Source organism: Pagrus major, chromosome 10 (assembly GCF_040436345.1).
Source record: "Pagrus major chromosome 10, Pma_NU_1.0".
Taxonomy (NCBI): domain Eukaryota; kingdom Metazoa; phylum Chordata; class Actinopteri; order Spariformes; family Sparidae; genus Pagrus; species Pagrus major.
Genome location: NC_133224.1, coordinates 2,981,376 through 2,995,473, shown reverse-complemented (window position 1 = coordinate 2,995,473; position 14,098 = coordinate 2,981,376). Strand labels below are relative to the sequence as shown.

Below are 14,098 nucleotides of genomic sequence, written 5' to 3'. Positions count from 1 at the left end.
TGAGCCAACTTTGAGGCACAAGACTGAAAGTGTGGTTTGACACCGAAATCACTGACTTTCTCTTCACAGTACTTTTAATAGAAATGTGAGAAATTTGATGAAAATGACATGAAAACAGATTTACCCTGCAGCTACATTTGTCAGACATTAGAAAAACAAACAAATGTTTCTTGAATGTGACGGCAAAAAATTCACACAGCCGAGTCCTTGCTGGAAGATTCATATTGTGTGTTGTGGTTTAATATACTTTTGATTGCTACAACTCTCTCTGTCTCTCACTGTCTCTGTCTTACAGGTGTCTGACCAAAGGACATAATGACCTTGTCTGGGTGGTGCAGGAGGAAACGGAGGCAGACTCACAGACAAGTAGGCAAAACATTTGCATGAAAATGACGCAGTTCTGTTCATCGTGAGGGCCTTTTACAGGTTTTCTACATCACTGTCAGTCATCACTGTTGTGGTTTGAACGCGGCTTCAGTTTTCACAGCTGTCAGTGCAGCTGTTGAGGGTTTTTGTCACTTGATCAGATACACCAAGTGGCAGACGAGTGGAAAACATTTGGTCCCTCCTCTCAATCTGGTTGGTCAGTTCCATTTCACTTCACCTTTCTCCATGTTCTCCTTCCTCTCGTGCTGCATATTACTGCCAAAACTCTGGGTTACCGTGGAGCTGGAGTTAGGGGCCAACATGGCCGCCACAGATGGCGCAAATGGTGGAAGCAGCTGATTGGTCAGTTGATCAGTTTGGTGGAGGGGTGTCACCCTCGAGAGCGTCGGAGATCATCAGGCAGAGCTGGGAGAAGGACGGACGCTCCTCCGGTCTCTGAAACAGAGAACACAGGCTGTAAATTATAAGTTCTCACTGAGAGTGACCTATAAAACAATCAATTATTGATTCAGATATTGTGGGAATTTGTTTTCGAACCTGGCGTAAATTGACTGCTTGTAAACAGGGAGTCTGGGAAAACCATTTTCGTTCATCTTAATCAAGAACAGGTCCAAGTGGACACTTAAATGAACTTAAAAATCAGACTGCTACTAAAATCGAGGCCGACAGAGAAAAGTTTGGGAACTATAGTTTATATTTCCTACAGCACATTTACAATAACGATTCCTACCTCGTGCCAACAGAGCTGCATGATGTCATAGATGGCGGCCGTGGCCATTTTGGGCCTGTAGAGGCGGTGACCCTTTGTTACCAAGGTAACCACCTCGTGGTTCTGACTCTGTTCAAACGGCATGCGACCCTCAGTGAAAGCCTCCCACATCAACACACCTGGAAACACACACAGATGCTAGAGGTTCAGTAAGAGACTGGAGCTTTAATGTTAAAACGCTGAGGTGTTAATAAACCTTAAAATATATAAAAAAAGAAAACGAAGTGTTCCTACCGAAGGACCAGACGTCTGACTTGCTGCTGTATTTGCAGAAGTTGAAGACTTCAGGAGGCGACCACTTCACAGGAAACTTGGCACCTGATGAGCTGGTGTACTGGTCGTCCAACACGTATCTACAAAATACACATCAAGTTAATTCTCTCTACCGGCTGACTTGTTTTAAAGGGACAGTTCACCCAAAAACCAAAAATTGATCTGTGGATTAGCTTGAGTAACCGGGTCAGGGTTTTAAGTCGAGCGCCATCTAGTTCCATTATACTGTAGAGAAGGCCGACATGTGTAGGGTCAATATCTCACACCAATCTAGATGGATAAAACACTACAGGTGACAGAAAAAAAAAGATGTGTTGGATTGAATGCGTACCTGGCCATGCCAAAGTCAGACACCTTCACCACCAAAGAGTCATTGACCAGACAGTTTCTGGCAGCCTGCAGAACAGATTAAAAGAGGAAGAGACAGTGTTTCAGTCCACTTGGTTTGACTTTTCTTTAGCCATGCGAGCAGTCAGTCCACCAATGAAATATCTCAACATGTACTGGATAGATTGCCTGGAGATCCTTTGGCTTTGTCTAAGTACAGCCTGAGTACAGAGTCAGTAGCATGGCTGCAGACTCTTCTTCTACTATGTAAATACAGGTTTTTGCATACTACCATTTCTAAGAGTGCTCATCCATCAGGTCAACCACTTTATAGTTATCGCTATGCAAAGTGTCGGAGTATCTTCAGTCATGTTTTATCTGAAGTGTGTGAAGTCGTTCTTTCTCTGGAACCAGCTTCATTAAGAGTAATCTATTACTGAAAGTGTGCATTATCTCCACGGTCATAAACTGCTGACTGTACAGAATAATTCACACTTCTTCCACAAGCTTATTTAACGTTTGGAAAAACATTGTCTTTATGAGCACATTAGCATGCTGATGTTAGCATTTAGCTCCTGAGTACAGCATCAAAGAGCTGCTAGCATGGCTTTATCTTGTTTCAGACCACTGAAAATACATCAGGTGCAGGAAACTAGAGCCGGAACGATTAATCGATCAGTTGTCAACTATTAAATTGATCGACAACAATTTTATTTCAATATTCTCTGATTCCAGCTTCTTAAATGTGAATATTTTCTGCTTTCTTTCCTCCTCTGTGACAGTAAACTGAATATCTTTAGGTTGAGGAAAAAACAAGAGGACGTAATTTCTGGCTTTGGGAAACATTGATGGACATTTTTCACCATTTTCTGGTATTTTAAAGACCAAACAACCGAGTGAGACTGGTTTGGGATAGGGTAAGAATGTCAGAGTGAGCCAATCGGACACAGAAAAAAACCCGAGGCTTGAGAACGAGAGTAAGCTGCAGTTACCAGATCTCTGTGGATGAAGCCGTTGGCCTCCAGGTGCTGCATGCCTTCGCTGACGTCCAGGCTGATGGACAGCAAGGACCCGAAGCTGAAGCTGCCTCGTCGCTGCCTGAGGAAGTTCAGCAGGCAGCCGTGCTCCATGAACTCTGTGACGATGTAAATGGGCTTCTGCTGGCTGCAAACTCCATACAGCTGCACCAGTTTAGGGTGAGACAGCTTCCTGGAGACAACAGATTATAGAGGGTGTTTTTACAGAATATATGTTGCAACAAATCCAACGAGGACACCAAGACCAGCAGATGTGGACCAATCAGGGAACTGTGGTAAGTTTACAGATCGACTCTTTACTCCTAAAACCTCTGAACCTCATGAACAACTTCTTAAACGAGGTGTTACAAACTGAAGCATCACTCAGCTTCTGTCACAGCACACACTGTCCAACACAAACTTTGGTTCGTACTAAATTTGACAACATTTCTTTACTGTAACTACTCCAAAGTATGAAGGACTGAATCTGCCATAAGCAACAAGAAGTACATTAATAAATGACTCATCAATAAATGATATATGCCTTTAAATGCACCAAAAATATCATTAACAATAAAGCTAGGCTGTGATGTTAATTCATACTTCTGCTCTAATTTGCCTCCATGTTTATCTACTTCTGTATTAAGAAAGTCGACAGTCAGCCATCATAAACACCAAAGCAGTTTGTATTTAGAGCTTTTCATGAGACACTCAATCTCTGCTCAGATAATCACTTAGTTTACTGCCTCACTGTTGGGAAATTAATTTAAAGGCCACAGTTCAGAGAACAGACGGATCACAGTTCATGATGCTGCAGTTCTTACTAAACCCCAGTAGAGGGCAGCAGAGGTTAAAAGTAGATATAGAATTAGATCCTAATCCCTGGTCATGTTTGTTTCCACCTTTCCTCTGGTCTCTTTCTGATCTTCTCAAAGGCCTCTCCCCCTCCTTACATCATGACCTTGGCCTCCTCGATGAAGTCCTCCTCGTACATGGCTCCCTCTCTGATGGCCTTGATGGCCACTTTGTGCTGAGCCCGCCACTTGCCGAGCCTCACCAGACCGAACTGACCGCTGCCCAGCTCCTTCATGAAGGTCAACTCGCTGGGGTTGATCTCCCACTTGTCTGCAGGGAGGAAGGTGAGAGTTCAATTCATGTATAAACATTGTTTAAGGTGTAAAAAGTGTGCTGAGCTCTGCTGGACTCACCGTAGCTGAAGCCAGCGGTGGATGGAGCAGATTTGTCCTGTTTGCCTACAGGATACCTCAACCTGGCAACAAGACCTGAGGTATAGAAACAAAGAGAAAGAGACAGTTTCACAGATACAGAAGAGGACGAGGGTCAATTGAGTTCTGACTTTTTTCTCTCACTTTAATTTTGAGATTAAAGTCAAAAACTCTGTACAGAGAAATGAACCGTATGTATGGAAGAACATTTCAAAGCAACAGTCTGGACGGATACAGTAGACGACGTGTTGTTTACCTGCTGCGTTGTGTTTGTGGTACTCGATCAGGTCGGGGATGGAGTTGAACAGGTGTTTCTCTGCCAGGTAAAACTGTCTAGGCGAGCATTGTGTCTCCTTGATGTGGTAATGTTTTATAGCTGCACCTCCCTCCCTACAAACGCACAACAACATAACAATGAGGGCTGCACAGTATGGATTTTGTTTTGTTTTGACCTGGAGCACATGATCGTGACAGGTGTTTCTAATATTTTGACCCTCTCATGCAGGGAGACGGGGTGGACAAAATATTAGGAACACCACTCATATTCTCCCTCAAACGGCAGAATATATAACTGAGGAATAAATGTGAAAATGTCATCAGTATTGTGAAGTATCCATGATTTGCGGTTGCTTCTTTGAGCTCAGATTAGTTAGTCAAAGAGAGTCAGTACCCTGCAGCAGACTTGGCGTACAGAGAGACGGTGTAGGTTCCTGCGGTGCTCGAGTCTCTGACGATGAAGGCTCCTTCTTTGTCCTGCGAGGGGCGACACACAGCAGAGTTTACATGTTGTTTGTAGAGACTAAATTGTATTATTTTGAGGGGTAAACTAACTAAGTAACCGTTTTTGCGAGGGGCTAAAGGAAGACAGAAATGCAGGAAATGAAAGGATGAAAGAACAGGGAATAAAAGAGGCTCACCTCCTTCCTCAGCAGCTCCTCGGCCTTGTTCCTGTTGACTTGTTTACTGTACCAACTAGAACAAACAAAGACATAAACATCCCGTTAACAACGATTTATTAATGCTTCTCTTACAATCTCCTTATCCTCATCTAATGACACTTTTAATGAGCTTTAAAAGATGGAGATTCCTGTTCAGAATTATAAACTGGCTGAATCCAAACCGACATAGAATAAAATATACATGTCTTCAACTTAATATGGTCCATTTGTGCTGTAAAGAATATAAAGTTCATCTAACCATATTCTAGTTTGGCATAAAAGAGTCCATAAAGTTATATCAGCTGTTGTAGTGCTTTAACTTTGACCGCCGGCTGCTGTTAATCTACTGTGAAATGATTAACAAACTCACACAAACTGCACCAGGTTTCCGGATTTCTTCTCTGTTACATAGTTACTTGGGATGTAGCCGTCCTCACTGTGAACACAAGCACACGAGGAAATATGTGGGTAAGTCAACACTGTGGATCAAACAGCAAACCCACATTACTTCCCTTTGCAGTGGCAAGACAATGTGGTTACTGGGCACTTGTTTTAAAATGTGAAAATCCAAACAAAAAATGGCTCCATAAAACTCGTCCAGTGTAATCCAAGTCTCCAGAAGCCCCTGAGAGCAACAAAGCGCTAAATTGACAGATTTGTTTATGGAGTTTTGTATGGCATTGTCGTTGGCATTCACACGGGAAACTCAACAATTATCGAACCAATGTTGTTGAGATATTTCAGTCTGTAACAAAATGGTGGACGTATTGTTGTCATGAACGTACACGGGGATAAACACACTCACCCGTACTGGTTGCGCGCCTTGTACCAGTTGACGTCACACTTCTCCAGGATGACGTACTCGTCTCCTTTGACGAGGCTCAGGTCATGAGACTCGGCGCCCGGGAAGTCGTACAGCGCCACCACCACCAGCTCCTCCTCATCATCGTCATCGTCGTCGTCATCGTAGTCATCATCATCGTCATCGGTCGGAGGGAGGGGGGGAGGGGGCCGCCGCTGGGTGACGAGGAAGCACGATGGAAACGTTTGAAGGTTTGACTGAGGTGCATGTGTAAATCATAAGTGTGTGTGTGTGTGTGTGTGTGTGTGTGTGTGTGTGTGTGTGTGTGTGTGTGTGTGTGGTTAGTGGTTACCCAGTTGTTTCTACACTCCTCTCCAGGAATCGGGGGTAAAGGTTTTCTGGAAACTATAAAAGAGGAACAGAAACCAGCACAACACGTTGAACTCTTTCGTTTTTATCTCCATCGGCCATCTCTGCTGTGACCTCTGACCTTTAACCTCCCACCGCTGGTTTAATAGCGTTTTATTATCATGCACGTGTGATAATGAAGAACTGAAGCCGATCGTACTGTTGCAGCAGCCACAGGTCCGTCTGAACGAGGCCTATTTTTAACATTATCAGTGTGATTTCCTGTTTTTCTTTCACACTTGACGAATCAACTGTTTCAGGTTCTACACTCGTTAACGGACCATTGATGCTATTTTGAAACATGTTTGCATGTTTTGCTACATTTACCAAAAGACCAAGCAACTTTATATTACTGCTGATGAAGTACATTTACCCAAAAACATCAAGTACTTTACTTGAATGCTTGAATAACAGGCTCCTTACTGTGAATACTAAACTACATTAAAGTTTATTTTTAAAACATATTATGAGTTTATTGAGATTGTCCATATGTATTTAAACTACTTAGGCTTCAGCACTAGCTGCTAAAGGAGTGTGTTAGCTAGTAAGGGGTGTGTTAGCCCTTTAAGGAGGGTGGTCCTGTCACTGTGGCTCTGTTCTTCGTCTCAGGGGCTGTGTGCTTTGTGCTAATGCTAGCTATTAAGGGAGTGGGTTAGCCGCAAAAGGAGTGTGTTGGTGCTGCCTGTGTGCTTTGTACTAACATTAGCCGCTAAAGGAGGCTGTTGCTCTGGCTCTGTTCTTCAACTTGGGCTATGGGCTCTGTGCTAATGTTAGCCGCCGAAGAAGTGTGTTAGCCGCTAAGAGAGGCTTTTGCTGTCACTGTGGCTCCGTTTTTCTGCTCAGGGGCCATGTGCTTTGTGCTAACGTTAGCTGCTAAAGGGGTGCGTTAGCCACTAAAGAATACTACAAATATAACAACACAACTTCCTACCAAAGCTAGCTTTAATCATTAATGCATAAACTCACATCAAGTGCACTTAAATCAACTTTATGTGAAGCTGACTAACCAAACCCAAGTACTATGATAGGTTGAATACCTGTAATACCTGTAATACCAGTCGTGATAACTATGGTAGAATAACTTTGAAGTGATCAATTACACAGTGCAGCAGTTGACTGGTGTAGGGTGTGTGGCTGTGTTTTCTTACTGTCTCCAAACAGGTTGTACTCCTCACAGCCAGGAGCCAGTTTTTCAGCCTGGCGACAGCAGAGCCACGCCCCCTCCTGCCAGAACTGAGGGTGGAACTTCGCCAAGACCACGTTGTTGTCTTTGATCTCTGCAGACAGAAAGGTTCAGTGTCTAGGTCGTGTGTGACCGCAGTCTGCATTTGGCTGTCTGTGGTGAATGTGAATGAAAGCTGTTATATTTACACATCGATTATACAAAAGGGTTATACTTCGCTTACGTGCTTAAACACTTAAATTTAAAGCAAGAGAGTGTTTTTATTTTCCCAAGTGTCTTTTAATCTTGCAACAACTGTTTTAATCGATCGCTTGTCGGCAGCAGAAACAAGATGTGAACACTGACCAAGAGGTTAAACAGTAACTTTAAACTGGACCCTATTTTCCGAGGATTAAAATTTGAGCGAGTTAAGCTTTGGGCTACAATTTTATCTTTATTTTTTCAGCGCTGAATAAGCTGTTAGCAGTGTCGCCATTGATGAACAGACAGCTACCACTGGGTTACTGTGATACTGAAAAAAACTTAAAAACATGAGAATTCTAAGGCAGGTTCTGCAGGCATTAGGAGAGACTTTTCTTCTATTATTTTTTAAGTGGATTTATAGACATTTAATTAAGAGCAACATCGAGATAATGATATCCTCTGAGAGTGTATGTCTTGCTGAATCTAATAATACATTCATCGTGTTTATGTGTCCAGATTTGACGGCGTTATGTCTTAGAGAACCAGCGGGACTGTTGACGTAAACTGCTGTAAGGGTTTTGCAATTCATTAATTGTGTTACACATCCACTGATGCTTCTGCAGCGGCTGACCTTGTCGATAATCGGGCCAAACAATAACTGACTTACTGTTGATTTTAAAACACCAGCATGCACCTGTCCATTTCATTTCACATGATATCTTTACTTCACATTACACCAAAAACCCTGAAGCAGCAAACATTCACACTGATTATGCAGAAGCAAGTGGTAACTAAACCGTGGGAAATCTGAAGCCTCAGACCCTAAATCAGCCCATGACCTCGTTTTACCTGTCTGATCTGGATGTCTCAGGTAAAATGTCACACACAAAGAGTCAGCAAGAGCAGTGGAAACAGCGGGGGCTGCAGGGAAATTTGGCCCGTGTGTGAAAACCGGTTTCACATATGTGGTTTAAGGTGTCAAAACATCTTTTCAGCATAGCAGTTAAGCCTGTCGACTGTGAGTGTGATCTGTCACGCTAGATCCTGTGCTGTTTGTCTGCAGTAGAATAAAACAGAGCGGAGTAGAGACTGACCCTCTTTGAGGCTCTGGACCCACAGACTTCTGCTGTTGTGACTCGGCGCGAATACGTAGAGGGTGTTGGTATCGTACACCACCTAGAACAAACACAGGGGTTAGTTGGCTGAAGTGAAGTGGGACTAGTAGTAAGATTTATTTCTAGAAAGTGTCAAAACTCTTGAGCAGTCGGACCACGAGACACGCTGTGGACAAACCAACGCTGTTTAATGACTTGAAATTCATTCAACAAAAAACACATAAAAGATGATACAAAATAAAATGGGTACTGGACACGAAGACACAACACATATACTTTCAGATTCAATTTGACTCACACTTTCTGAGAATATCACAAATAAATACCCATAATTCCACTTAGAAATCATAGAAAGAAGATCACTGCAGAACTTGCCTTAGAATTATGATGTTTTTACGTTTTCTTCAGTATCAAATGACTCCAGTTGTAGTTGTTTGTACATTAGTGAGTAAACTGCAAACAGGAACTGTTGTTGGCTAATTCGGCATAGTTTCACAACAGACTGTTAGGGTAACAATTTAACTGTTTACCTTGGATCACTTATTGTAAAGAAGCTTGGCTAACCGAGAGTTTATTGATGTGTCTGACTTGTCTTCTGTGATTGTAAGCGATAAAATTAAAGGCCAAATCTACAGTGAAAATGATGTAAGTTGCAATCAACCAGATTTATCCTTTTAAGTAACACACAGAGCAGCTTCATGTGAGAGAACTTGTGGTTTGTTGTGTGTTTGTACCTGAAAAGGGTATTTGTTCTGGCAGGGGATGATTCCTCCTCCGTTCTTGACGATCTCTGCACATCGGATGCGACTCAGCTCGATCGATCCTCTCCTGAACTTCTTCTGTTGATGGAAACAACATGTCCACGGCAGGTTTTTAACTTCTCTCTCTCTTCCGGAGATATCAGACTTGTATTTTGTTGTGTGTTTGCCTGGTTCCTTCTGTGAAACTTAAAATGAGAAGAAAATTAGAATAACATTTTTTTTTTTTTAAATGACCTCGGCTCGTCCATCGTAGTACGTCAGCCTGCTCTTGGTGAGGACAAACAGTCTCTCCTTGTAGTTCAGCGGCGACGTCCTCTTCTTCTGCTGCGAACGCTTGATGAGCGTCTCCTCCAATAGCAGCTCGCCACTCATCCTGGTCCCGCCCACGCCCTCAGCCCATTGGTGGATATTGTCAGAACGAGGCGAGCTGGCGCTGAACTGAGGAGAGAGACGCACAGGTTTAATTATATCCACAATTTCCCTCTCCTCAGCTCTATGGAGTCTTTTAGCTTCTTTCAGCACTTTGTTTTGGTCGTCTGGTCAGTAACTTTGTTGTTTTGGTTCGCTCTCATTAGCACTGTTAACAGATATCTGCTTCAGGAGCTGTTGGAGGTCAAACACAGAGCTAAAAGAGTGAAAATTGGATTTACATTCATCGTGTGGACACAAAGACGACTGCAAATGAATGTTGCTTCATATCCTCTAGAAGTCTTTTCTCAAATGTTAGCATGCTAGCCAACACACTAAACTAAGATGTGAACATGCTTAACAATACACAAAGGACCTTTTTATCAAAACCTGGACACAGTGTTGGAGGTGGAGCTCCATTTGTTCCTATGAAAGCTGCTCAGCGGCAGTTTGAAGCCGGACTTCCGGTTCAGCGCTGGGCTAACTTTAACGGAGATTTAATTGTGTTATCAGCCCCACGAGAGAAGAGGAGTTTCTAATTCCTGTGTACTGAGACTCAATAAGTCAGAATCAGGTCTGTAGCATCAGTGCGGTCACAGACAGGAAGTCCTCCCACACAGGAGCTGACTAAATAAAACTTCAACAGAAATAGAAACTGAGAATTGAAGGTGCTCACTGCAGGGTTTTCTGTGTGAAGTTTGGCCTTTACTTCGTCCTGTACTCTGAAGAAATAGTCATGTAGTTACCTTGACCGGGTTTCATTTTGACGTCCTCACTGTTTATCTATTTGAGTGCATGCTGTGTTCATCATCCTGTAGGGAGTGTTATCATGATTTTTATGTGATGTTGATGTATATCACCCTGCAGAAGTCATCATCACTGCTGGGTGAAACAGTATTTATTTACTCTGTCAGCTATAACTAACCACTTACTGACTACTAGATAAAATAAAGAGTACTTTAATGTTCTTTTAACAGATATTTGTATAGTTATAGTAATATTTTAACCTTTCCTTTTCATATAACAGACAAAATGCTCAACAGGCTCCATGTGGGTGTCTTAAACAAATGATTCTTAAAGTGACATATCGGGAAATATCAGATCAAACAATAAGCATTTGAATACTCTCGACATGTTACAGTCGATACTATAAATAACACTGAGGTTTGACACTCGGCTGTGCAGCTGTTACTCTCACATTGATCTACAGATATCTTGTTGTTGTTATAAATAAATACTCTTTGCTGTAGTTAACTTTAGCTGTAGAAACTAGCTAGAAAGTAGCTCTGTTAGCCGTGGGGCTAAGAGGTGTCTGTTTGATGACGGTCGATACAGTATGGAGGCGATTTACAGCAGCTCTGACCAGGACTCTGACTCCAGAGACAGGAGAGGCATGAAGCGGCTGAGGAGAGAGAGTCGGGCTGAAACACCCTGCAGAACCAGAATATTTTCACATCTTACTCTGTGAACTGAGGATTTATTTGGACCAAACCGGAGGAGACGAACCAACACTGTTCTGGTGACTTTTATTCAGTTTATGTCCAGTTTGAACGAAGTGTGTTTTATGATGAGTTAACGAGTAAGTAAAAACTGAACACCTCGAATTTATACTAAAAACAAATGGGGGGCAGCATTTCACTAGAGTAACCGCTACCTGCTGCTAACTGTAGCTGCCGTTAGCTGGTTAACAGCTAGCACACGGTGTACGTCCCAGCTGAAACTTTGCCTCTGCTGGTACAAAGTGGTATTATGAAGCAGGACGGGCCTTCGACCTTAGTCGTGTGGTGTCAGAATAATCGGAAAAACATATTTCCGACTGGGAAAATCAGCCTGAACGCTCCCTCAAGTCGGAGCAACAACTTGGAAAGTCAGCAAATTTGTGGTGCGTTCAAGTGAGCTGAGTCTGCAATTTCAACTTAAACCCCCCCTGAAGTCAGATTTCCAACTCAGAAAGTAGGAACCACCTCACCGACCTCAACCTCAAAATCCAAGATGGCTGCTCCGTGCATCAAGCTGCAGAAAATGCTGTTTATTAGCACTTCTGTCTTAATTGTGTCTCAGTAAATCAGTCGAACACACAGTACTATCCAACTGCTGACAACGGCTCTCAGTCAACGCTGGTATGATGTCATTCCCAGCAGTCACTTCCGAGGTAAGCACACGAACGCAGCTTCAGACACGTGGTTTTTTTCCACCAGCACTTTTGGCCGCGCTGAGTCGAACTGAGCAACTCTGATTTGTTTTTCCGTCACCAGTTTTACTGGTCAGAGGCCCCCGAAAATCAATCCTCTGCTCACGTCTGTGCAGGAAACCTGACAGAAAGACTATTTAAAAGTCAGTGTATTCAGCTCTCAGTACTTCTGTAGCTTCTGACTGAATCTCTTCAGTTTCTCTCCTCCTGTCTGTCCTTGTTTTCAAACATCTGCTGTGTTTAAGTGTTTCATCGTGTTCACGTTCAGCTGGTTCAGGAGTCGTGTTTAGTTGCTGCTGCTGAAAACACAACGTTTCCTGTGACGCTGCTTCATAATAAAAGCTTTTAATGACTGAACAATGGGGGGCTTTTATTGTGAAGAAGTTACAGTAAATTAAAGGTGTTTGTAGCTGAATTAGCAGAGCTTCTTTGTTAGCAGTGATTCTTCCATAGTGCTGCACAGATTGAGACAAGAGCGTCATGGGTTTAAGACGAACCGAGCAGAACCGGGCCCGCAGATGTGATGGAGAAACTGCAGTAACGTCAAAACTGAGTTTCTTTTTGTTTATATCAGCACTTTTACATCGACTTTTAGACAGCAAACGTTTACTTAAGTGTTGAAGGCCCGTTGTATTAAGCTTTTACTTAAGTAAAACAGCTACTTCCACCAAACCTAATGCAAAAAAACAGCGTTTTAACGCGTCGTCCGTTTTTTTCCCGACGGACCTTGAATGCAGCAGCAGGGACCGACACAGTGCACCTGCTCTCAGGTGATTTTAGGTAAATATCACAATTAGTTAACCTAATTAAAACACGTGTATCAACCGAAACACACCCAGAGGAGTCAGATAACTCATTATCACAGAACCAGGTGGTGTTTGTGTGATAATTTAACGCACTTTGTGTTGTTTGTTGCGTCTCTTTCAGACACACTGATGTAATAAAACCTTAATAACCGGTGTTTTCTGTCTAGTATGATGTCTAACATGTCAGCAGCCCTGCAGCACTTTGTCTCCGTGCAGTCAAACGCGTTGCTCTGCGGGTTTCTGCCGCAGAGTTTGATCGACAGCAGTTTAACGTGTTTAATCTAAAAACGGGTGACGTAATAAAGGTAATGAAGGTAAAACATGTGTCTCACCTGTTGTCGTCATGCTGCAGCTTTTACTCCGTGAGTGCGCGTCTGGCTCCCATGTCGCTGTGAATGAGAGCAGAGGGATTCAGGAAGTGAAGAGAAGGAGGGAGGCGGACACACAACTCACCAACACACACACACACACACACACAACCACACGAACACACGAACTTCCTCGTACAATGCGGCTACAGCTGTGTGTGTGTGTGCGTGTGTGAGAGAGAGAGGGAGAGGTTAGTGGTGTATGAGATCATGCGTATAGTCAAATCAGTCAGAAAGCAGAGTGGAAAAATATTGTGTGTGTGTGTGTGTGTGTGTGTGTGAATTAGTAAAAGTCTTGGAAAGTGAACATTTTAATACTGAGAGGTTAAAATGAAAAAGAAAGTTTAAAATGACATTGATAATAATGTATATGAATAAATGAATATATAATAATAATATTAACAGTAACTAACTGGCGCTTTTCCACCAACATTAGCGGGTCTACACGGGTCGACCCGCTTAAAATCACCCTGTCAGATACGTTATCACGAGGCCGACCCACCTGATGGTGACTGTGGGCGCCAACTTCAACCGTCACTGTTTTTAGGATCCCGTCACATTTTAGAAATGTGAATTCCAACTCGTACTGTCGAGTCGAAGCTCAACATTAATGCTCTCACACTGTACGTGTGAACCGTCCTGGCTGTTCGCGAGTGTCAATAAAGATTAGTTTGAAAACTCTGAGGCAGGTATTAGCAACAATGCTAACGGGGCAGACGCATGCTGCCGCGATGATCCGTGCAATCCTGCGCGTCGAAGCCTTCAAGAAAAAGAGGCGCTGGCTCGGAAGACGTGAAGACGAAGCTGTCGCCACGGCTCGACCAATCTGGCCTCCATATTTTCTGTACATCGTCCTGTTGCCATGGCGTTTTCAGATGCTGTTTGCCACTTCGCACAGGTGCATTGAGAAAAAAAAGGGGAATCGACCCTTGACTCT

General features: G+C 43.1%; 1 protein-coding gene across 1 annotated transcript; it reads right to left on the bottom strand.

Annotated features, from left to right (window-relative positions):
• Positions 1 to 211: 211 nt before the first annotated feature.
• tec (tec protein tyrosine kinase) lies at positions 212 to 13,190 on the bottom strand. The gene is made up of 18 exons (XM_073475067.1): positions 13,126 to 13,190; positions 9,623 to 9,826; positions 9,362 to 9,466; positions 8,607 to 8,688; positions 7,295 to 7,423; positions 6,091 to 6,143; positions 5,742 to 5,953; positions 5,307 to 5,372; positions 4,916 to 4,970; positions 4,669 to 4,751; positions 4,255 to 4,388; positions 3,981 to 4,055; positions 3,726 to 3,897; positions 2,749 to 2,965; positions 1,761 to 1,825; positions 1,391 to 1,509; positions 1,118 to 1,275; positions 212 to 822 (listed from the first exon to the last, which is right to left on the bottom strand). Exons 2-18 carry the CDS (start codon positions 9,758 to 9,760, stop codon positions 739 to 741), a joined length of 1,947 nt encoding a protein of 648 aa, XP_073331168.1. The 5' UTR covers positions 9,761 to 9,826; positions 13,126 to 13,190; the 3' UTR covers positions 212 to 738.
• Positions 13,191 to 14,098: the final 908 nt, after the last annotated feature.